This window comes from Amphiprion ocellaris, chromosome 20 (genome assembly GCF_022539595.1).
Source record: "Amphiprion ocellaris isolate individual 3 ecotype Okinawa chromosome 20, ASM2253959v1, whole genome shotgun sequence".
NCBI classification, from domain to species: domain Eukaryota; kingdom Metazoa; phylum Chordata; class Actinopteri; family Pomacentridae; genus Amphiprion; species Amphiprion ocellaris.
The window spans coordinates 6,015,259-6,041,240 of NC_072785.1; the positions used below are offsets into that span (position 1 = coordinate 6,015,259).

A 25,982-nucleotide genomic window follows, 5' to 3' on the forward strand; every position below is an offset into this window, starting at 1 on the left:
TAGATTAATACTGAAAACTATAAAAGAACACATATGGAATAATGTTGTAAACAAAAAATGTTAATATCCAGTATTATTTTACAATGTATAAAATAATACAAATAAATAAAATCATTGAATGTGAAGGTGTGTCCAAAATTTTGACTGGTAGTGTGCTTGCAATGTTGACAATGTATCATCAGATGTAACCTGAAAATTGTTTAACTACAGTTGATCATTGTGCCATTTCATGCAAACTTTTAACATATGAGAGATCTAGAGCAGAAAGGTCAACATATGTATTTGCTAGGTGGTGTGCAAAGACCAACAGTTTTAAGGAACCCATCCTTGAACCTCTGACAGAACCACGACCAGCCATTATAAAGTAGTCATGTCAAAAAATACTACATTTAGACATGTAATTGCAGGAGTTTCCTGGCTTCATCCCAATCCAGACAAACTTTTTTTATGCAAAGTCAGTAAAGTTTGGAACTTGAAGGGAACATACACCTCATACCCAGCATCATTTCTCCCTATTGAGGGCATTGCTGGAAGATGTTTAGTACACACATCCACTGTACATTTAAGCAACATAAGAGAAAAGGTGACTGTAGTCATGCCGCTCTGCATAGTGATTTAAGGCACTGACAGCGTTGAAAGGGCCTGTGATGTGCTTTGATTTTACTTTTATAAAAGCTGTATGAACCCTGATTAAAATATAGTGCCAACTGTATGGTTTTGTTTGTGTGTCCTTATTCTCTTAAAAACCTATGCTAGTGTGAAAAGTCAGTATTTCTGCTGAAAGTTAGATATTTTAGCATTGAGGTCAATGGAGATTGACTCACTTTTGAAGCCAACCTTAAGTGTCTATTTGAGGAACCAGCAGTTTCTGCACTTCTGGGTCGGCTTAATTTTTCAGCCTCATAGGTTGCCACTTGGTTAACTGGTGGAGAAACTCTTGCAAAATGACTAGCCTGACAGTATGACTGCTGCCGTTAGACAGTAAAAACAGAAAGTTTCATCAGTAAAGCAAGAAAAGACCAAATAGCTTGATTTCAAATCTTTCAGAAAATGATATCATCACACAAACATGCATCCAGTTGGTAAGAACATTTAACTCATTGAGAATAACAGATTTGTTAGGGTACCAAATCCAACATATATTCAAATTCAGTTCTATAATAAATCCTCATGTACCTTAAACACATTTACCTTTCAATCAAACAAAAAATAATTATGGCTGGCAACTGGTGTGATTACAGTGCTAGATATGCAGGATTTACAGCGATCTCACAAATAACTTCTGGATAGGTTCAATTAAAGGATTGTCTTTGTTTACGTTCCTAGTTTTTGTAATGAATTGTAGGTTTTATTAAAAACAAAAAAAACAAGATTCCTTTACTTATTTATTGTGGCAGTCAGACAACAAAACAGCAATTTCACATTTCATTTCTGCTGTTTACCTCCATTGTAGACACGACTCAACATTATGTTATCAGTTTGATGTGCTCGTTCATGAGAACGGAAAATTCTTTGAGAACTGATTAAACACACCTGTTTGAGTTGTATTAAATTTGGATGTGATTTTTAAGTCCACAGGCTATGTCTTGATTATTAGCTGTCACTTCGTAGTAGTTAGACTTCTACAACATAGTCGGAGTTGCCACAGACTACTCCAGCATCTTCATAGTGGGCACAGTTATGTATCGCCACACCAGCATGTTTGCAATCAAGCAGGCTAGACTCGGTTCCTTCACACTGAACGTCATCCAAAAGAATCTGCAGATCCTTCCCCTCACCAAACTCAGAGTTCTTTGCTGCATTCAGTGCATACTGAAAGCCCAGCTGATGGCAAACTACTCTAGCACTCTGAATAGTCCATAAGTCATCACATACAGTACCCCACTCCCCGTTAATGTAAATCTCTACCCGTCCACGGTCACTGCGGCCATGTTCATCTCCAACCAGCCTCACTGCTCCATTCTGCAACTCGGGTGCACTGTTCATTCTGGATTTACCCTTCCTGCGCCGACTCTTCCGCCTTGAATTTCTGTGTGGTTTGGCCGTTGTTGTAGTTGGTATAGGGGTGGTAATTTTTAATCCTTGGTCACCTAGACGATCAATGAGCTCTTGGAGCCAGTCATGGGACTTTGTGGGTTGTGGCTTTTTTGTATTTGGTGGTGGAACACCAATCAATGCTAATGGCAAAGACAACAGACCAAATATGAATATAAACCAAAAATGGATAGATTTCAGAATGGAGATTGTCAAGTGTTTGAAAGGTGGACTCACTTTCCTGGGGTACAAACGTGATGAGATTACTTTTTATCCTGACAGGAAGAGGATCATAGTGACACTGTCTCGGTGGAGCACGTCTGAAAATCAATGAACAAAAACACAAAACCAAATTACATAAAATTTTGTGAGCAAAGGCATTTTTTCATTTGGGGATAGATCAAGCATTTCTGCTCACATTTCAAAATCCATTTGCATCTCCAAAATTTCAGGTTGACCTTGTTGATTAAATCTCAATAGACAGTTTCTTTTTACTTTACAGCTCCCAAAATACACATGACGGAGAATTTAATAAAGATCTCGATATATTCATCTTAGTCACCTGAGGTTTATAGCAGGAACCTGGAAAGGACATGCTAGTACAGGAATGGAAATGGCACTGGCACATTTCATTCAATTCACATTACTTTTTTGAATGATTTAATGGATCACCCAGCAAGCACTCTAAGTGACCCAAATTACACACCCACAATGCTGTCTGATGTACAGTTGCATGCTGGAGCTGGCTAAAGGCTACAATGCTCATGCTGTAACCACCAGGTGTGACTTCTACATTTACTTTTAGTGAGGTGCGCATCATCTTCAACTGTTTTTATTTTGCTCAACCATCTCTGCTTTTCCTGAAAAGTTTTTATACAAACTATGCCAATTTAACATGGTATCTATGAAATGTGAAGCTATGTTTGGATGACAATTTTTCAAGAATTTCTAAAGCTAAAACTGAATTATTTTTTCCTCCGTCTTTTGTTATTGATTCTGCAAAACTGGACAAGTACATCAAATATTCTCTGATTTTGGGTGAGTTAAAATGTTTTTTTTTAAATTGAAGCCATTATGAAAAATCTAATGTTTGAACACACATTAGCAAAGGGATTGATAATGTGTGAAGACCACTAGTGGTATTCTGAACCATATGTGGTTCTATGTCATAATAATACAAAACAAAACGTGTAGATTATTTTTTATTATGAAATACTTGTTCACATAACTAACTAAGCAAGCTGTAACGCAAAAAACAAAATTTGCTGTGATATCAAAGCTAAATACAACATAATTTTAAAACTTAAAAAACTGTTCAAAAATATTGAAGATTTCAGGTTTAATGAACTGTAATCAAACCACTACTCAAAAAGCCTACTCTTCATCCAGGTGTTTTAGTCAACCAGGCCTATATCCAACTGTCCCTTGATTTACAAACTTCTTGAAAAAAACTAGTTCAAGCTAGTTTGTTTTTGAAGAGTTTTAGTCAGGATTCAGAATGCGGCCCGCCGCTGCTAAAATCCCAGCGCCGCTCCTTTAAATTTTTTTTTTTTTTTTTTAAATCGTCGCAAATACACCACCGCCGCATGTCTCCACCTTCACAGCAGTCTTGCACTGTGTCGGGTACTCGCGAGTACTAAGGTAAACTACAGATAACTGTAACTGTGATGTATCCACTCTTTTTTTGTGTGTGGTGGTGGTGGTGGTGATAGTGGGTGGGTGGGTGTGGGGTGAAGCGGGGTGGAGAGCCTGCCGCTGCTGCAGGAAAAAATCCTAGAGGAAACACTGACCAGTGATCTTCAAATAGTCTCAGATTATAGGGTCATGCCTATGCTTGTCTTGCTGGATCTCAGTAAGGAGTTTGACACAGTTGACATATTTCACTCCATGTGACACAGTTGGTCACATGGACTGAAAATAAAGTGCCAACTGTATGGTTCCTGTGATCCACAGAGTCCACTGTAATGTCCACGCCATCATTTTAATATGCATCTTGTATTGACCTTGCTCCATCTCCAAAAACTGTCTGGTGTATTAACTCAAACACAGCCAAACCAATCAAGCAGGTAATCCAATGCCCATCACGTACTTCAAACTAGATTCACAGCTAAGCCCTTACAAATCTCTAGTACATTATATACAAACCAGAATATCTCTGGATGCTTTGCCTTCCGACCCACAGTTCACTACAGAGACTGGTCAAGTCGCAATCTTATCCCGACTCTAGGAATGTCCAATAATATCGACCCACCGATATTGACCCGATATTGGCATAAAAATATAATAACGCCAATATCATTATCATTTTTATTGCCTATCCAGTGTTTCCTCTACATTCATTCAGCAGCGGCAGGCCGCCATTCCTAAATCCTAGCCACTGCTCCTTCAAATTTCTTTTTTTTTGTTGTTGTTGTCGCAAATACACCACCGCCGCATGTCTCCACCTTTACAGCTGAGTCCTGCACTGTGTCGGGTACTCGCGGGTACCAAGGTAGACTACAGATAGCTATCTTGCTCAGTATCTACTCTTTGATACGTTGGGTTAATACGACGTTGATGTCGTGAGAGTGCGGCCTTGAAAGTGACGTCACGTCAAGCAACGAGGCACAAAGTCAGAGGAGTGTCGTCTTGGAAAATAGGGCAGCAACTTACCGGAGAAACGTTATTAGCTTAAGATAACTCATAATATATTTTACAAGTTAAATAGACATCCACAAAACATTGATGGCCAGCTAACATTACATAACATATCGGTAGCTTCAGTTAACTGGGCCAGGTGTCAACTCAGTGTCGCTAACGTGAGTAAACTATTGATAGCATTAAATAGCATTAAGCTAATATCTACACTCCGTGATGTAACTGCTGACTGCGTTTTCAAATGAGCTTGTTCACATATATATAAGCCATTTTCAACTGGCCATTCAATAAATAGGTTGTACAAGTAAAATCTGCAGTCAAGTGTCATTTGTTTACATGTCACGGCTCCCAGGAGAGACTGCCACCGCCGCTGAAAAAAATCCTAGAGGAAACACTGCTATCATGAAAACCGATGAAATAATGCCTGGATTTTACCGGCATTTACCAGCACGCAAATGATCACCTCAGCAAACTGCGTCGTGAAGTGTATAAACAATTGCAATGGCCTAAAGTATTCTGGCACCGTGCCAGATTTCCGGTGTGCATTGCTGGCGTTTCGCTCGGAAAAAGAAAAAAAAAGATAGGACTACATTGCAAATCGAGTTTGTCTACCAGTGGAATGAGGGGAACGCAGATTTTGCTCTCAACCAAACTAATATCACTAGCCAATGGGAAATATATAGGGGTGGGTCTTCGAAAGACATTGAAATCCAGATGCAAGTGAGTCCATACCGGAGTTTCACATGGTTTCATGGAGTTCTGTACACTGATATCAGGAGCATGGAGAAAATACTTTTGATGCCAGGGGAAGATGTCCTCATTAAAAAAGGACTTAACAAGAAAAGCACTCAGAGAGTGCAGTATTCTGCCAAGGCTGCTTAGTCACTGTGTAATTTCCAACGGATAAGTCGGTGGATTTGAAGTAGGATTGCAATCATGCGATCATCAGCAGGCAGCTGACGTAGCGTTCACTTGTTGTTCATAACATTACAGTGAAACCGTGGTGCTATGATACAGAAATCTTTAACAATTCCTTGGATCCAGACTATAAACCACATCACTGCCAAAATCAAATCATTTGGTCCTTGTGTCATTTCTGACCTTCCCTGAAAATTTAATCCAAATCCGTTATTCCACTTTTTTGAGTAATGTTGTGCACAGGCAAATAGACAGAAGGTCAAACATCACGTAATTAAAAATAAATGGCGCTTCGCGTGGTTGAAAGAGTTAAACAGAGATGGCCCTTTGGTAGCTGGTGCAAAAAATTAAAGGAGCCGGGTGCATGCGTCTGTACCATGTGCTTAAAAAAACTCATGTACACAAATAGCGGCAAAAAAGTGCTGTCACGTCGCAAGTCAGACCAGGCCATAGAGCTGCTGTCCGCACTCTGAAAGTCACAACTCATTTGCCAGGAGCAACAGCCACCACATCAATGACTGACCAGGTTTATTAAATTAAAAATACGCGTGTGCAGAACATACACATGCGCGTCATTGCAGAACATGACTTGTCGTTCACCATATCTCAGCAACTCATTAACCTGTGTAAAAAGTTGGCTGACGATAAAAATGCGTTGTCAAAACTGTCCGGGTCAGATCAGCATGCTGGTTACATAAATACACATGGCATAGCACCAGCATTTAAGAAAAGTCTTTCTGAAAAGCTCAAAAGATGTGTGTTTTCATTGTATATGACGAAGCCACTAGCCAGAGCATGGACAAAATTTTTAATGTGCTTATTCACTTTTTTGGTGATGATGCGGCCATAGTAACTACTCAACATCTGGAAAACAGAAGTAAACATTACCAATGCCTCAACACTTACATAAGAAGTAAAAGATGCCAGAAAGGAAGAAGAAATAGATAGGACAAAATAAAGATTCAGCTTACCAGTTCTTGTAGCACCGTAAATTTTTTTTTAAATTCAGTTGAACTGTAGTTTTCTGTAGTAAACTGTATTTGTTTGTTTTCAATTTTCTTATTTATTTCTGATTATTTAAGTTACCAGTTCTAAGAGCATTTTATTGTTTTTTTGTTAATATTTGAACTGAACTATCATTTGCTGTTATAAACTATATTTTTATTTATTTCGTTTTTTTTTGCACTGTAACTGTTTACATTGTTGTATTTCAGAATAAAAAGTGAAAATGATGCACATATTGTTAAAAGGTGAATCAATGTTCTTTTTTCGTGTCTTTTATTGATTGGTTGCTAAACAATATATTTGCATCATATTGTAGTCAGATGGAGTACCTACCACGACCTACTGACCATTTTTGGTATTACTCTAATCTGTAGTAGGGGTGTGTGAACACAGATATCTTAATTTGTTATTATTTAGCTAAACTTTACCCCGACCCCCACTCAAAAGCAAAAGAGTTCAGGCTTAGGATTATTTTTCACTTTAAGTCCTGCAAATGTGGCTGCTGTAACAAGCTTGCTGTGCCTGACTAACAATACATCTGTGGTTTGGAATTATTTTCAAGCCTACATATATCAGTATCAGTATCGGTTGATATCGGAATCAGAAATTGAGAGTTGGACAATATCGGTGATTGGCAAAAAAAACCCAATATCGGACATCCCTACCCGAGTCCTCTTCCACTTTGAGCCAATCCTGATGGCATAAAAAATCCTAGCATGTTCTCTGGCCACTCCTTCCATATTAATGCAGATTCCAGCCAAGGGGTTCCAGACTACCTAATCAAGGCCATGGGCTTCAAGTGTATCCACTTCTGATCCACTCCAACCCTCGAGACCTAAGTTACGCCCACTCCTTGTTTCAAGCATTTCTGGGGGTCCGCCAGCCCAGGAGCCGCTGCTGATTACCAACTGATCGTTTGACCACACCGCATCAGCTCATCTCAGTCATCACCAGCATGACGCTCACTGGCATCCAACAAACAATGAAAGTTCAAATTGATGGTTAGGTCTGTGATAATGAAATGAAGCTAACAATTTTTAGCTGAGGTTCAGGAGCAGGACCACACCTCAATCACTCCCCTTCCTGCCCGTGCGTCTACACATACCACTCTGCCCTTCCCACTTGTTGGTTCTCGCTTTTCATGCCCCACTCAGCCTCCTTTTGCTTCTGTCTCCTCTTCCTGTCTTCACCTTTTACTAAGGGGTGCACTGACTGCTGATCCCCAACTAAGCTCTTCCTAACACTGCATCAGCTCGACTCAGTCATCACCAACATATAACGCTCATTAGCATCCAATTAACAATCAAGATTCAAATTGCTAGTAAACATGTATTTAACTTCCAGATGGTGTTCTAAAAGTCATGCAAAAAAGTTAAAATATGTTCATTGGTTAGGAAACAAACACAACCACCTGCTGCTAAGAGAACACAGAGTTGTCTGCAGTAATGTCAGAGAAGGGAGATTTAGGGGCTTGTGTGGCTTTTTTTTTTGACACAAATGCCACAGTTTCATTTATTCACTCTAACAAAAAGGGGTCAAGCAAAAAGACCGCCACATTCAAGAGAAAAAAGGCTGAGAAAGTTCACATGTACACCAAGTCTTGTAGTTATGAACAGATGTGAGGCCCCTTTCCTAGAAACAGAAATAGGACCCTCTACACAGTGACTTACTTTGCATGGAAAACTACAGTTTTCTTTTCATCATGATGGTAAGATAGGAACACAAAGAAAAACAAAAAACAAAGCATTGATGACAGCACCTACAAAAAGTATTCGCCCCCCAATTTTCGCTTTCCAATTTTATTGCTTTTGAACACAGAATCATGGTCAAATTTAATTTGGTGTTTTGAATTTCCAAGGGGGGTAAATACTTATAGACTTACTTACTTATAGACATTGTGCATTGCTCACCTTGAAGGATCCACCACTTTATAAATGACTCCCGAAGGTGATGTAGCACTTGGTACTCCAGTGGACATGAAGTAAAGTTCACCTGAAGATAAACAAAACATTACAACCAGAGGACATTAGACAAGAAAACACATCAAAATTTATAATGAATAAAGAAAGAATGCTACAAGTAAACAGAGGTTGATTATTGATTCATTACCAGATTCATCCTCAGCAAAGGAGATAATGTATTGGTGGTAGTTGTTGATGAGTCCAGGGAAGGCACAAGTCAGACCCACCCCCATACAGATTTCATTGTATTTCCACTCCCCTGTGCTTTTGTCCTCCTGCAGACTCATCAAACGCCTGTAAGAGAAATACAGTCCACAGTCTCTAATGTGCAGTGCATTCCATGTCCTTTTTTTCTTATCATGGAGCATTGCCTATACTTAGATTTACCAATAGAAATTGTCTACTTCTACTTAGTTTTATGATTTCCTATTTAAAACAAAGAACAGTACTTGTAATAACCTTAGAAAACAAATATGAATATGTTATATTATACTATATGGCAGTCGTGGAAGATATCCACTACCAGTCAAAACTTCGGACACACCATCTCATTTAATGTTTTTTCTTTATTTTCATGACTATTTACATTGTAAATTCTCACTGAAGGCATCAAAACTATGAAGGAACACATATGGAATTATGTAGTAAACAAAAAACTGTGAAATAAGTCAAAACGTGTTTTCTATGTTCGATTCTTCAAAATAGTCATTCTTTTCTTTGATTACTGCTTTGCACACTCTTGGCATTCTCTCGATGAGATTCATGACGTAGTCACCTGAAAAATGGTTTTCACTTCACAGGTGCACCTTGCCAAGGTTAATTTGCGGAATTTCTTGCCTTCTTAATGGTGCTGGGACTATCAGTTGTGTTGTGCAGAAGTCAAGATGGTACACAGTTGACAACCATATTTGACAACTGTTCATCCATATTATGGCAAGAACCAACCAGCTAAGTAAAGAGAAATGACAGTCCATCATTACTTTAAGAACTGAAGGTCAGTCAGTCTGGAAAATTACAAAAACTTTAAATGTATCCCCAAGTGCAGTCGCAAAAACCATCAGGACAGGAAGACCAAGTGTCACCTCTGCTGCTGAGGATAAATTGATCCAAGTCACCAGCTCAGAAATCGCAAGTTAACAGCACCTCAGAATAGAGCCAAGAAAAATGCCACACAGAGTTCTAGTAGTAGACACATCTCCACATCAACTGTTCAGGGGAGACTGCACAAATCAGGCCCTTGAAATTTATGTAACAATCATTTGAGACATAGTCACTGCACTCAGATTGATCTTCATTTTGCTAACTGGCAACACCTGTGTCAAATTAGGCAAGTCACTTTAAAGGGGGTGAATACTTATGCAGGATTTTAGGTTTTTTTTTTTCTTTTCCTGGATTAGTTTATTTAGATGTTCTTTCGGATTTTTTGTTTGTTTGTGTTTTCCTCCATCTGCCTTTGTTTGGTCTCCTGTCAGTTCATTCATAACCTCTGTTAGTTTTTTTTTTTTTTTAAGTTTCCTTTTGCCACAACCCCCCTCTTCTAAGTGTCTGCACTTAGGCCCATTCCTTATCCACAACTCGACAGAATAAACTGGCCAGTATGGATCCAGTGAATACTGAAAATGTTGAACAGTGTTGACCTATAAAGTAAGTAAGCCTTATGCCTGCTAGCTTCCAGTCTGTCTTAATACCATTTTGCCACAACTTGCCAGCTGTCAGTTTCAGCATTAGCTATTAGTATTTCTGCATAAGGTTCAGTGGAGAACAATCATATCAATTTAATTGTCTTCTAGGCCAAAGTGTGGGAGAGGTGGAGGCATTCTACTCCTTTGAAGGCCTTTTTGACATCCGGTGACAGTAAGGCAGTATCTGGCGCCCCCTTATAGTTAACTATAATATTCATAATTCCCCCGACACTATAGAAACCTGCCTGCCATAAATAAAGCCATTTTGATCTTTTCCTATTATCTTTGGTAATATTCCTTTCATCCTTCTGGCAAAAATCTTGCACAGAACTTTTACATCTGCATTTTCCTAAGTGCTAAAGGCTGATTGGCCTCAAGTTCTCACATTTATTGTTTGGTTTTCCAACTTGTGTAAGCAAGGTAATCAATGTACTTCTTAAGGAGCAAAGCAAAGCAGGCATACCAAAAGGTAAAATTAGGCTCTCCTGGAGTTAATCGAAATCTAATCCTGCTGACAGCTGAATATAATGAGTTGTCCACATCAAAAAATATTGGCCAGCGTGCTGCGTCTTAAACAAACATTCTATGATCAGGGTGAAACTCCCAGACAGGGACTGCAAAGTGTGAAAGGTTGACCATCTTACTACAAAGTGACCAAGATGAGGCTACCTGACTGAATAAATGAATCTTGAAAATGTTAACACCTCAGAGGCAACTAATGACAGATTTCAAATGCATAGATTTTTAGATGGAATCCACATTTCAATCGTATCAGTAATCCGATTGATGATGATTTATATGTGTATTTTCTTAATTGTACCGACCTTGAATAAGCTATTCATGCCTTTATCAGCTCAAGATTAGACTACTGTAATGCACTTTATGTTGCCATCTCCCAGTCTTCCATCAGCCGCCTCCAATTCATGTGAATATCAAAATACTGCAGCAAGTCTTTAAATAAACACTCCCAGACATGAGCACATCTATCCTTTACACTCCCCACTAGCTTTCAGTCCAGTCAAAACTTGTTTTTAAACTCTTAATGTAACTATTTTTACTGAAAACTCCCGTACCCAACCAGGTACGTGAGTTGAAAATTACCTTAATGCTATACACTCTATATGTAATAAATCAGATGTGTTCTATGTTAATTGCATGGTCCCTGATCAAATAAGTGAATAAAAAGAAAAAAAATGTTTCTTTTAAAAGCTCTTAACGGTTTTGCTCCACCTTATTTATCAGAGTTGTTAACTTTACGGGACCAAAAAAGAACTCTGAGGTCATCTGATCAGTGGCTGCTTGAAGTAGCTAGGTCTAAATGTAAACACTGGGGTGACTGGGCGTTCTCTGTAGCTGCACCCAGGCTCTGGAACAAGCTCCTTTTGCATGTTCTCACTGTGCATCTGTGGGTTTTCTCCAGGTACTCCAGCTTCCTCTCACAGTCCAAAAACATGCTCAGGTTAATTGGTAATTTTAAATTGTCTGTAGGTGTGACTGATATCTCCCCCCTCCGGGACCCTAATGAGAATAGTAATAATGGATGGATGGCGGTTAAACTTACCCACTCATGAAGTCTCCAAATATGTACATGCCATTCAGGTTGGGGTATTCACAGCCTCGGTACACATAGCCACCAGTAACTGACTTGCCCATCTTGTGAGGATACGCATAAATAGGCAAGACGTCATCTGTCAAAAAAAAACCCTCAAAAGTCATTACTGGTATTACTATGTTTCTCCTTGACCTGAAGTTTATACATTTGTTTTTAGAATGAAACCAGATGTTTGATATTGACAAAAAAAATATGGTTTGTGATATATAATGGTTTTAAAGTTAAATAGGTATTAGTTGATAAGCTCAACTTCACATTCATATTTTGGGATGCATTAACAAATAGAGGATTTTTTATTTAAACTTGGCCACCTAATCACAATTTAATTCCAACATATTTAAAGCAGATATTGACATAATTACTCAATATATTGTTAACAAACAAGTATTGTTCATTAGGCACAGTGTCTTTCTTAAAATAAGTGGACATAATCCCTGATCTGTTTCACACCCTGATTATACTGATTTTGAAAGAGGAATGTATGCATACCTTAATTTCACATGACTAATGGTGCAGATGGATAGTTGTAGATGTATTGTATCTACCCAATATCCACAATTAGATATAGGGTTTATCAGTACACTGTTTGTAAATGACAGCAAGTGAAACATGTGTTCATCACACAGTTGTCAGAAAAGTAGTTAGTTGGAGCATCCACTTCCACTACTACTGCAGTCTACAGTCAGCCTTGACTTCTTCAGAGGATGCTGCAGTAGCAATCATCCCTGAGCCTTCTGAACTGTTCTCCATTCTCACTGATTATCATGATTTATGTGAAGTCTGTGTATGTAAGAAAGCTCTATGTAGCACTTTAATTAGATCTCTCTCTGATGCAGGGGATTTTTTTTTCTTTTCCAAGAAAGCTCACAAACTTCATTTATTTGATAATTGGGGGGGCTGAACTGAATGAACAAATAAATAAAAATAAATACCCCTTGCCATTGATCAGTTCTTATATTTGAGCCTCGATAAGTGAGGGGGATGATAATAATAATAATAATAATAATAATAATAATAATAATAATAATAATAATAATAATAATAATAATAATAATAATAATAATAATAATAACTTTATCTATATAGCACTTTGAAGTCAAAGTGCTTTACAGGGCAAGCAACAGATAAATTACAATAAAATGCGTAGAAGACCACCTTCGACACACCTCTGAGACAAACCCCTCTGATGGCAGTTCCTTTCTGAAACATCCCTGGGTAAAAAACCCATTTGTTTGCTCGGTCCAGAAGCATCTATGATGGAGTGGGAGGATCTGGAGAATCAGCTGCTCTTCCCTGCTCCATTTTGCTGATCTCAAATATGACATTGCTGACCAACAGACCCTAGCTGTATCTTTTGAACCAGGTTAGAACTGTCTTCCATGAGTATTTCACTGAAGACCGAATTAAAAAAAACTGTCACTTTGTCTTGGAAATTATGAAGACAATTAAATCTCTCTGCAGTCAGATTTCCCAGGTCCATAAAATACACACCACCTTCCATGTCTTTTGTCCCAAATCTCTTGCCTCAAACCAGTTTCTTTCAGTCCTGTATGACTTTCTTCCGAACCATTTTCACCTGCTGTGGTTGCTGATGGAGACTATACTGTTTGGTGACTTGTGGATGTGCGCTGTCATGGCAGATGACTTCAGTTCCTAGATGACTGGGAAGGATACAGCACATAGGAACAGCCACTATTTCCTCCCTCCTTCACATTGACTTGCATTGTGTTAGTTCCCATTTGTCTTCTCTGTATGTTTGTGCTTATGTGTGCCTGGGCAAGGTCATCAGCTCCCCTCCACGGGTAACTGTTTGACACACCTGGTTGTTTTAGTCCAGAAACCCCTTTAACCATAACACTGCCAGTCAACAGTAGGTCACCATACCATAGAAAGTTCTGAAAAAAGTTCACTTCTATTGAAAAAGATTCACTTCAACACACTGCCTGATTTTGTCACTAGTCTTTAAAAAATTACTTTTATTATTCAATAAAATAATGTACTTGAAAAGATGGAGATTTTTGCAGTGTGCATTACAGAAAATAATGTAAGTACATAACCATCCTGACCATTCACATATGAAGACAATAATGAATATCTCATAATGAAATATGTCAAGTTCGGGGGTATATTAGACGTTAAGTGACAAGGTAGTTTTATAGTCGGTATGTTGGGTGCAGAAGAAGTTAGCTGGGGAGAAGACCCGACACTAATTCTAAGGACTTTAAATTTAAACTTGGTCATTTAACCCCAATTTATGTTCTAATTCTAAAATAATTTAGAGAAAATAATACAGATAATATATTGGAGAGTAGCTATGATGGCATGAAGTGTGTACTGTAGAGGACAATGCTGTTCCAGTGAGACTAATTTCAAGTGCCTGCTTATGCTTATGATAATTACTCTGTAACTGTATGAAGAATGTGTAGATAAAGATATTGCATAAACATACTGATTATAGCAGCTTTGCAATGGATACAATAAAAACAATTGTTTTCTGTATAGTCTCTCACAAAGTGATAATCATTTGCAAATAGATGTAGCACCTACCTAGTGAGTTGTTAGCACACAGCTTCTTATCATAGCAGGAAAAGCCCTCTTTGGCTCTCCAGCCATAATTTCGACCTCTCTCAATAATGTCGATTTCCTCAAACTTGTTCTGGCCTACATCACCACAGAAGATACGTCCTTTGCCCTCTTTGGTCCAAGGATCACCCCGGTCCACTGAGCACCTCCACATATTGCGAACACCATAAGCATAAATCTCAGGTCGTGCACCCCACTCATGTATAAAGGGATTATCTGGAGGAATTCTGTAGAGTGGGCCTCTTTTGTTGTCATCCACATCAATACGAAGAACTTTACCCAAGAGAGCTGACCTGCAATAGATGTGTCAATGTGATGAAGTGTGTAATAAAGCACATTTTATCTAAAATACACAGAATTACACAGCAAATAAACTTCATACATTAAAACTCACTCAATTCCCTGTATTTAAGGCCATTTGATGTTGTCTAAATGTACAAATCTTTTGCAGCCCCCTTACTTGTTCTGAGCATTCCCATATTTCCCAAATGGGTCTCCTGCCATTCCACCATCACCTGTGAAAATGTACAAGTATCCATCATCTGCAAATAGCAGCTGGCCTCCATTGTGATTGGATGCTGGTTCATCAATCTCCAGAATAACTCTGGAAGGAAAATGCATACAAGAAATAAGAAAAGGAATTTTCTCTGTTTATGGAGAATATTATGATACAGAGTGGGCAAAGTTATAAGCATTTCATTCCATTTAAAAAAAAAAAACTGTTGCTCTTTGGTAACCTGCAACCACAGTCCATACCTACCGCTCAGAGGTATGATCCACCACATTCATGTCATTAGCTGATACATGGAACTCACTGATCCTGATCCTCTCATTAAAATCCACCTCCACTGAGTAATACACATAAAGCTTCCCATTGTACTTGTATTTTGGGTGAAAGGTGAGTCCCAGAAAGCCTCTCTCATCACCTTCCCATGATGATGTTAGCACAGTTTTGGTAATGTTTAAAAATGGTCTCTCCAATTTGGATCGGTCTGGAAGAAAAGTCCACACCAAGCCCACCTGTTCTGCAACAAAGAAACGATGTGTTCCATCATTGGCATAGGCCATGGCTAGTGGATTTTGAAGCCTGTTGGCCACTTCTTCCAGGCACAGCTGCAGACAACCATATGAGTCCGACTGAACCCGGCCTAGGTGCTGAGAAAGTTTCTGATTGCTGAGCAGATGAGGATAGCAATAGTCCACATCATCTAGCTCCAAGTATTGGCAGAGATGGGTCTGGTTTTCTCTGATTTTTGCTACGTGTGGGTCATCAGATAAGAGAGGGATGATGATGCTACACTTTCTCCAAAACTGAGAACAGTAGTCGGGACAGAGGCCAGGGATGGTCCTGACTGGGGTGCTCGGGTCCTCAGCATCAAAGAGGTGAGCTGCATAGGGAGAACACTCCTGAGATCCCAGACAGATGGAGAAAATTGGAGGAGAAGCAATAAGGAGGAAGAATGAGAACAATGAGTAGTATGTAGAACTTATACTAAACTTACATTATTTTTGGCACACAGAGGGCAACATAAGCAAGCTGTGTACACAGCTCTGACATAAAATCATGTATTTTGAACCACAATCTGGATGAATAGTGGTCCAATTTTTCTTCTCTTTTAGCTGCTTTTAACCTCCACCAATTCATGAGGGAAAAATCTGTCTCTTTAGCTGCTAAATGATCATTCTGCTAAATTAATCATATTCTCATCATTGCAGATAAATGTCTGTAATAAACACACTGCTATTAAAATAGTACTATGACGTATTTTGTTAGTATCAGTACGTTTTGAATGTCTGTGTTTCTGTACTAACAAAACTAGAACTGATCCCTTTCACATTGCACAAAGACATTTGCTCAACTGTTAGCATTAAAATGTTGATTATAGCACCTTTTAACAAAAACAAAACCCTAGTAGCCTAACAATAAAGTGTCTGTTTAGGTCCCTAATTGATTGTTTATTTTAAAAATGTGTCATTTTCAATGAATTACACTGAACAATACCTGTAAAAAAAATAAAAGGCAATGGATCATCCATTGTCTTCAAGAGTTTATCAAAATTCCAATCGTAACGCAGAGGATGGAGCCCTAGTAGTGAGCTTGATATGAGATCAAATAATGCCTTAAATTGGACACCAAATATGTAATACTAGCGACAACCGCCTGATACCGACTGGGGTTATACATCTAGTTTATCAATCCACTTAGTCAAACAGTTAGGACGTATGTCTTTCTTTATTATCTTTATTTGACTGATGTTGGTTTGCAGGGATGCCATTGGTGGCTTACCAGTGTATGTGAGCTAGAGAGGAACTCCGAAGAAATAAAACGGACATGTTTCATTGTTTCTTAAAGAGGTAGCAGAACTTTTATTAATGGCAGATCGACAGAGGAATTTTTTGTGTGTATGTTTGGTCAGCCTCTCAGTGCATGATGAGTGCATTCCAAAGCCAAGCGACCTTTGTACATGCATGCCTACCTGGCAGAGTAACTCCAGGACAAACGACGCGCAGTTGGCATATCCATGGTAATCAAAATTATCCATAATCTGGTAATATTTAGTCATCAGCTCCTGGTCTTTCTCATAATCACAGCAGCCAAATTCCTTATACATTACGCAAAACTCCAGGTCCCTCCGCGGTCGGAAGGGCGGCTTAAAATCCAAACACTGCGGGTGCAACATTACAGGTGGAAGAAGTATTACCATAAAATAAAGAATGCACATCGGCGGCGACCACTGCCGCCAAGAGACTTCCTTATAACGCCACTGCATTGTAGTGTTCGTTGGATAACATGGAAGACAAAGTTGTTCAAATGCAGCTTCACGTCTGGACTTCGCTCTGACTTCAGCTGGCGCTCTGACGTAAAACAGCTGTGTCCTCTGTCTGTCTGTCTGTCTGTCTGTCTGTCTGTTGTCAGAACACACCGTTGGGAGTCGTCTGGTCGCCGAGTACAGCCGAACACAAAATGAAAGGAAGCCAACGACAAAAGCCAGCTACACAGAGAGGGAACAGTTCAAGCTGCTGTCTGTGTAGCAGCCACAGTAATGGCAGAACCACTACTAACAGCAAAACAAGAAAGTTTGAATACAAACTGCTATTCGATTCGAAATTCATTTGCAATTGTCACTTTTGCTACATCATCCTTGAATTTCCCCCAATAGGAAAAACAACGTATCTATCATAAATATTGAACAATCATGCATGTCTCCTACTTTCCAGCAGATGGCGATCATGTCTAGTCTTAACTTGTGCCCTAACTACAGTACTAATCGTTTTATTATGGACATATTTAAAATATGTCCAAATATGTATGTCCATCTGTTTTGTACTACCTCCTGCGAAGGTGTTTGTGGGCCTGAAAAAATATATTTTAGATATATCAAAAACAAACAACATTGTGAGCAAGAATGCACATGAATAATACCACTTTCCCAACAGTTAACTTATTTATTATTTGGAACCCAAAACAAAGTTCTGTATTTTGACAGAATTTTTAGATTTTCATTTGTTTTCAGACTTGGCCTTTTTCAAAATTTTTGCTCTGTATGTATGCATATTTCCCACTGAAAATACAGTATTTTTCAGAACTTCTGATCATCAGAGACTTCATAATTCTAAACATCTGCTTTGTCAATGCAAACTTTTAGATCCCTGTTTTAAAATCTGCTGAACACTTTGGGAGAAGGAAACAATCAAATCAAATCAAACTTTATTTATAGAGCACTTTTCATACAGTTAAAAATGCAACACAAAGTGCTTTACAACATTAAAAACATTAAAAACAAGAAAACACATGCCTCCCTCCCTCCATATATACACATATGCACACAACTGCAGAAGCACACACACACCCACACTCTCACCACGGACAGTAGGGAGACATGGCATGGCACTGATGATTGTAGAAAACGCGTCCACTGGGGCTGTCCACACTGGAAGGAGTCGCAGGCCATGACTGCCGGGGGTGCTGCCACCCAGACCCCCCCGACCCCGACAGACAGGGAGACCCCCACACCGAAGATGAGAGCCCCCCCAACCAGCAGGGCTGAAGGGACCCATGGACAGCACCCCCAGCAGCAGACCAGGCACAGCCCCCAGTATGGAGGACCCCCCTGAGGAAACACTTTAAACTATAAGATGGAATAAAAGACCTGTAAGATAAATAAAAAGGTGAAAGGTTAAAAGAGTAAAAATATATGAGATAATAAATAGAGAATGATAAGAACATAAGGGTTTAAAAGGTTAGTTAAAAGCCTGATTAAAAAGGTGAGTCTTTAACCTTTTAAAAACGACAGTCTCTGCAGTCCTGAGGTTCTCCGGCAGGCTGTTCTACAGGTGGGGGCCATAGTGGCCAAATGCCGCCTCGCCGTGGGGTTTTTGTCCTGGCTTGTGGTATGGATAAATGGCCGCTGCCGGAGGACCTCAGGATCCGCGAGGGTCGATATGTTGAAAGAAGATCAGATAAATAAGAAGGCGCAAGGCCTTTAAGAGATTTAAAAACTAATAAAAGAACCTTAAAATTGATCCTGAAGCGGACGGGGAGCCAATGCAGCGACTTTAAAACTGGTGTAATGTGTTCCCGCCCTCTGGTCCTTGTCAGCACGCGTGCGGCTCAGTTTTGCAATAATTGTAGATTTAAAATACTCTTTTTGGGAAGACCAGAGAGCAGGGCAATACAATAGTCTAAATGAGAAGGTGATAAAAGCATGCATTAACACCTCCGTGCTGGCCTGAGAGACAAACGGGCGGATTCTGGCTATGTTCTTCAGATGATAAAAACCTATCTTTGTTATATTTTTAATATGTGGCATAAAATTCAGCTCAGAGTCAAAAATCACGCCCAGGTTTTTTACAAATTTTGCTGGTTTAAAATCTTGCAATTTTGATAAAAGTTTTTTGTCCTGGTTGAGCTGTAGGAAGTCCGCTGCCATCTATGACAATGTCTAAAATACAGTTTAAAAGGGTATCTATTGGCCCCATGTCATCAGGAGACACGGCAATGTACAGCTGTGTATCGTCAGCGTAGCTATGGAAACTGACGCCGTGTCTCCTGATGACATCCCCAAGAGGCAGCATATAAAGATTAAAAAGAATGGGACCTAAAATTGAACCTTGGTGAACCCCACACCTAATTTCATGGGTTCCTGGAACACGTTTCCATACTTACATAAAAACATCAGTCTGTGAGGTAAGAATTGAACCACTTAAAAACAGTACCAGAGAGGCCGACCAGGTGTTTGAGTCTGTTTAGTAAAATGTAATGGTCCACTGCAGGGGTCACCAACCTTTTTGAACCTGAGAGCAACTTCAAGGGTACTGAGTAGTATGAAGGGCACCTTGTTTGATACAAACTTCCTCAATAACAAACTTGTACCATCATCTTCAAACAATAATAATAATAATGAAAATAATATGTAAAAAGACTGTCTGACCACATTTATGTTAATTATTCCTTACCATAATTATTAACGATTTCCACAACAATGACGGTAGGAAACACACACACACACACACACATATATATGGAAATCTGTTCCAGTATTTAAAAGTCAGAGGTATCCCATCTCTGAAACTTTGGTAAATATCTTTCTTGGCAGTTTTGTATGAATCAGCATATTTGCAGCATTTTGTTCAAAATCACACCAGTTACATTTCTGTTCAAATTATCACTTCTAACATTTTTAAGAAATCATTAACTGTCATCAAATCATGCTTCATTTGTGCAAACCCCTACCTTTGTAACATTTTTGAACAATTCATGAACTCTGTCCCATATTTGTACAAATTATCAGTTATGTAAGAAAAAAAATCTACTCTTTCACATTTTGAAACGAATCCTATCATATTAGTACTAATCACCGGCATTTTTCACCGGTATTGCAACATTTTTAACAACTCATAACAGCAAATCATTACATGTTTTCAACAAATAATTTTTCACATTTTTGTGTAATGGCACGGTGTTTTGAATGACAACATATGTTACCTCTTTCTTTGTCTGTAAATGTGTGTTGGTGGGAAGCCTGGCATTGCAGAGCTTATCATGTCAGCAACAGTCTTACCTTGGCCTTGCAGCTCACAGTTCGGATGGTTCAGTTTCCTAGTGATGTCCGTTAAAAATGCAAGGTCAAGAATCCACTCAGTGTCCTCAAGCAGCAAGGTGTCTTCCCCTTTGGATTGCACAAACTCTTTGATTTTGGCCAACAGTGACAAAAAACGTGGCAAAACTCATCCCCTGCTGATCCATGGGGTTTCTGTGTGTAGTAACAGGGCACCATGTTCAGCTGACAGCTCCTCCAGCAGCACCTTCAATGTCCTGGTTGTTTGGCTTTGGAGCCATTTATGATCTTCACGACACGAGTCATCACATGATCAAATCCGGCCACTTTTGTACATACATATCACCTGCTGGTGAATGATGCAGTGGTAAGGTAGGAATGTTAGGAAGTCTGGACCACCTCTGCATCGTACAATGAAGCCTGCATGGCGACCCGTCATGGAGGGAGCCCCGTCTGTCGTCAGTAAAACAAGCTTTTCTAATGAACATTTTTCTCCACGAAGAAACTTTTCACCGCGTAGTAGATGCCAAAGCTGCCTTTAAGTCCCGGGCCTTTTCTGTCCATAGTGCGCATACAGTCTATGTGCGCTACCAGGTGGCTAGTTAGCATGGAAGCTTTTGTGGTGGGTAAAGTAGTGTCTCTCCACATTGTGCCACTTTGCCGATGCAACAGTTGCCCCGCAAATAGGACACATACATTTATCTTTCACTGTCATGAAAAAGAACTCTTCCTCCCAGTCATCGTGAAAATAGTGTTTCCTCTTTCACTTCCCTGTCATGTTTTGGGGGTAAAAACCACATCTAGCTTCCCAAAGTGTCTGCGCCCGGACATTTCAGCAGCGTGACGTGGTGGTTTGACATGCGCAGTGAACTTTGACTCGGACAAGGTCAAAGTTCATTTACACCGAAGACATTTTTGTTTTTTAAAAAAATTATAATAAATATTGTAATTTAAAATCTGCATTAATGTAAATATTTTTGATTTAAAAAGAACAGCAAGTATAATTTTTTATAAGGAATTTCATGATGGTTAGTGTTATTTTTAGAACGTGTCACGGGCAACTCACATGGTCTCTGTGGGCAACCAGGCACCCGCAGGCACCGTGTTGGCTACCCCTGGTCTACTGTGTCAAAAGCATTGCTTAGATCCAGTAGAACCAACACTGTTAGTTTTTTGTTATCCAAATTCCACCTGATGTCATTTAAAGTCTTTAAGAGTGCTGCCTCTGTACTGTGATTCATCCTAAAACCAGACTGATGTCTTTCTAAAATGTTAAATCTGTTTAAAAAGTCATTGACTTGGTTAAAAAAATGGTAAGTTGGATACAGGTCGGTAGTTTTTTTGTTTTGTTTTGTTTTGTTTTGTTTTGTTTTTGTCTGCATTTGTTCTCATTGTTTAACTCCACAAAAGAGGTGTCAACATTGTATGAGATTGATGCATATGTTAGTCTTGCAGCCAAATATTTTAATATTTGGTCGGTAGTTATTAAAAACGTTGGGATCTAAATTGCTCTTCTTCAGAAGGAGCTTCACCACCGCCGTTTTAAAGGCAGTGGGAAAGATTCCCATCTGAAGAGAGCAATTCATTATGTATAAAAACTGTTCCTCAAAGAATCCATAAAATGATTTTAAGAGTGGTGTGGGAATTGGATCTAAAAGGTAAGTTGTTGGGTTTACTTGGGAGAAAACTTGACCAAGTGTCCTTGCATCAACCAGGGCAAAATTCTCCAGTGTTTCCTCAGGCAAGGACAGCAGATCAGGTGTGTTAACAGATAAAGCTTGTTGGGATAAAAGGCTGGATCTGATGTCCTTGATTTTGGTTCTGAAGTGGTCTGCAAAATTCTTACAAAGAGAATCTGTTGGCGCCTTAAAAGCTTTATTAAAATTAATACCTGTCAAAATATTGAAGGTGGAGAAGAGGAACCGGGGGTTGTTTTTATGGTCTGTGATGAGTTGTGAGAAATGGGAAGTTCTTGCCTGTTAGACTGCTTTATTGTAGGTTTTGAGTTGTTGACATAAAATTTCATAATGAATTGTTGATTTGGATTTTCTCCATCTCCTCTCAGCACTCCATTCTCTTTTTAATTGACTGATTTTAGCGTTTTTTTCTCCACAGGAGTATAGGTTTTCTTTTGATTGTTTTAGTTAAAAGTGGAGCTACTGAATCCAGAGTTGACTTCAGTCTACTGTTAAAATTATCCACAATAAAATGACACGGTGCAGGTAAAATTTTGGCAGGAGTGCTCTGTAAAATCTCAATAAAATTTGCAACCACTTCAGAAGTTAGGTAGCGTTTCCTCACCATTCTCACCAGGGCCTCCCGCTGGTTAAAACTGGTGATGTTAAAAAACACACAGTAATGGTCAGACACAGCCAGGTCAACAACAGAGGACACACCAAAGGACAGGCCATGGGTTATAACCAGGTCCAGGGTGTGTCCTCTGTTGTGAATTGTTAGCTGTCTTTTTATTAGCCCTCCTGAGTTGTAGGTCTTCTCCAGGGTACATGGAGGGAGCTATTTAGCACCGAGCTACGGATCGTAGCAGCGTTGCTACTTTACTGTAAAGATCAGATCACAGACTTTCTAAAAAAGCTTGTGCTGAACACTCGCCACAGGCAAATCATTATTAAAGCGGAGGGCAACGAGATTTTTTGGTTTTTGCATAGGATCACTTATCTTGTCGTGACAGCAAGAAGCAGATCTGCTGTGGTCAGAGTGCCGGGTGGCGGCTGTCACTAACGTGTCACGTGTCTCAATACTTTTAGCGTGTCAGTTGTGCTCTCAAGTTTAGACCCAGTTATGACCCTGATTGTTCAAGAGTCTCACAGCTTGTGAAAGGTTGTAGAAAGAAGCTGCTGAGCATCCTGCTGGGCCTGCAGCAGATGCTCCTGTATCTCTTCCCTAAGGGCAAGATTGAAAACAGTCTATGAGAGGGATGGTAGGGGTCCTTTACTCGAGGTTTTTTTTCCCTGTTAAAAGGGTGTTTTCCTAGCCACTGTCGCCTTTTGGCTTGCTCTGGGGGTCAGGCATATGGGTTCTGTAAAGCGTCTCGAGACAATTTGACTGTAATTGGTGCTATATAAATAAAATTGAAATTGAAATTGAAATTGAGAGGTGACATCATCCACACTCACATTGAGTACAGGTGCACCTCAGGGCTGCGTCCTCAGCCCGGCCCTCTTCACCCTTTTCACACTGTACCCCCATCCACCCCTCCAACACGATAGTAAAGTTTGCTGATGACACCACCATAGTGGGATTAATATCTGACAACAATGAGACCCACTACAGGGAGGAGGTCCAGCACCTGGTCAGCTGGTGCTCCGACAGTGACCTGGTGTTGAATACCACCAAAACAAAAGAGATCATTGTGGACTTCAGGAGAGCCAGGGAACCCCCACCCCCCCACCCCCCACCCCCACCTCTCTGCATAAATGTAGAGGAGGTGGAGAGGGTCAACAACATCAAGTTCCTGGGTCTCCACATCACCAGTGATCTCACATGGACCTCCAACACCTCCCACTTGGTGAAGAAGGCTCAGCAGAGACTTTTCTTTCTGCGGAGGCTGAGAAAGGCCAAGCTCCCCTCACAGCTTCTCATGAACTTCTACAGGAGTACGATTGAGAGCATTCTGTGCTATTGTAGCACAGTCTGGTTTTCCAGCTGCACCGCTGGAAACAGAAGGGACTTGGCCCGTGTTGTAAAAACTGCACAGTGGATTGTGGGTGCACAGCTTCCCAGCCTGGACTCTGTCTATGCTAGCCGTCTGAGGAAAAAAGCCAGCAGCATCGCCAGAGATCCCACCCATCCTGGACACAGACTGTTTGTCCCCCTTCCATCAGGGAAAAGATTCTGGTCATTAAAAACAAAAACCAGCAGACTGCGGAACAGCTTCTTCCCCAGAACTGTGGAGCAGAACCAGGCTCTAATGTGGGGGGATCCATCTGCCTGCTGGCCGGGCGGGTTGAGAAGGACAGAAGAGGTAGAGAGGTAGAGGTAGACGGTTAGAGGTAGAGGGGTAGAGGGATAGAGGTAGAGGGTTACAGGTAGAGGGTTACAGGTGGAGGTAGAGGGATAGAGGTAGAGGGTTACAGGTAGAGGGTTACAGGTGGAGGCAGAGGGATAGAGGTAGAGGGATAGAGATAGAGAGGTAGGGGGGGGACACAAGGACCATGAAACACACAGTTTAATACATGCATGATAAGACAGATGATACATGCAAAGTACAACTAACATGGAAACTAATTATAGTTTACTGCTATGGTGTATGGCTCTGACATTAAATATACTACATATATAGCTGGTGGTAAGTTCAAAAATATGTAGATGAGCAAATCAAGTATAGTAAGGGCAATGCAGAGTAGGTTGGTGGAAATGGGCAGCTGGAAACAGTGGGCTGGAGGAAGGTCAGCAGCAGCATCCCACAGATGGAGATTAGGCCAGTTGGTGGGAGAACAACCACACATCTGAAGCATCCAGCTCTGGGACCAGGGACACTCGGAGAAAGGACTCAGGGAGAAACAGAGTGAGTGTAATGCAATAATGGTATATATAGTAAATACATAGGTAGTAAGTAAGTAAGTAAGTAAAGTTTATTTCTTAAGCGCTTCTCACAGATAAAAATCACAAAGTGCTTTACAATTAAATACTAGAAAATAAAACAAACAATAAAATACATTAAATATAAAAAATAAATACAATAAAATACATATACAAGACAAGAGGAAGAAATTGTCAACCAAATGCTTTCCTGAACAGCAGTGTCTTCAAGCCCTTCTTAAAAGAGTCCACAGATTCAGCAAAACGGAGAGACATTGGTAAAGCATTCCACAAAGTTGGGGCCACAAACTGAAATGATCGCTCTCCTCGAGTTTTATAGTTAGTCTTAGGAACCTCAAGCAGATTCTGTCCAGCAGAACGAAGAGCACGACTAGGGGAGTATGGAGTCAACATCTCCAATATATAATGAGGAGCCTGACCATGCAAGGCTCTGAAGGTGAGAACTAAAATCTTAAAATCAATCCTGAATTTCACAGGGAGCCAGTGTAACTCTGATAACACGGGAGTGATGTGTGATCTCTTTGAGGTTCTTGTCAAAAGTCTAGCTGCTGAGTTTTGGACTAATTGCAATTTTCTAAAGACAGTCTGATTCAGACAAGCAAAAACAGAATTACAATAGTCCAGCCGCGAAGATATAAATGCATGAATGACTGTTTCTAAGTCTTTCCTGCACAGCATTTTCCGAATTTTAGAAATGTTTCTTAGATGGTAAAAGCAATTTCTGACAACCTGTTTGCAGTGTGTTTCAAAGGACATGGCCTGGTCAAACACAACCCCCAGGTTTCTGAGGCTGGGTTTGACAGTGGGGCCAAGTGAGCCAAGATGCTGCTTAATCAGTGCAATTTTATCATCAGGAGCAAAGATAAGTGTCTCTGTCTTATTTGAATTTATCTGCAAGCAGTTTGATGTAAGCCAGTCCTTGATAGCAGAT

The 25,982-nt window shown here is 39.9% G+C and overlaps 1 protein-coding gene across 1 annotated transcript; it reads right to left on the bottom strand.

The window, feature by feature from the left end:
* Positions 1-1,372: 1,372 nt before the first annotated feature.
* Positions 1,373-17,445, bottom strand: hhipl1 (HHIP-like 1). Its single transcript, XM_023264950.3, has 9 exons — positions 16,910-17,445; positions 15,193-15,839; positions 14,893-15,036; positions 14,397-14,725; positions 11,799-11,925; positions 8,704-8,849; positions 8,505-8,586; positions 2,272-2,354; positions 1,373-2,177 (listed from the first exon to the last, which is right to left on the bottom strand). Exons 1-9 carry the CDS (start codon positions 17,201-17,203, stop codon positions 1,615-1,617), a joined length of 2,415 nt encoding a protein of 804 aa, XP_023120718.2. The 5' UTR covers positions 17,204-17,445; the 3' UTR covers positions 1,373-1,614.
* Between the last annotated feature and the right edge of the window lie 8,537 nt (positions 17,446-25,982).

What these genes read in the sequence shown, in the direction of transcription:
- hhipl1 (XM_023264950.3), bottom strand. Translation starts at nt 17,203, where the DNA reads ATGCAGTGGCGTTATAAGGAAGTCTCTTGGCGGCAGTGGTCGCCGCCG. An exon ending in TCCTGGAGTTACTCTGCCAG is followed by an intron (nt 15,840 to 16,909) that starts GTAGGCATGCAT and finishes CTGGGATCTCAG; the next exon opens with GAGTGTTCTCCCTATGCAGC. An exon ending in CTTTGCTGAGGATGAATCTG is followed by an intron (nt 8,587 to 8,703) that starts GTAATGAATCAA and finishes GTTTATCTTCAG; the next exon opens with GTGAACTTTACTTCATGTCC.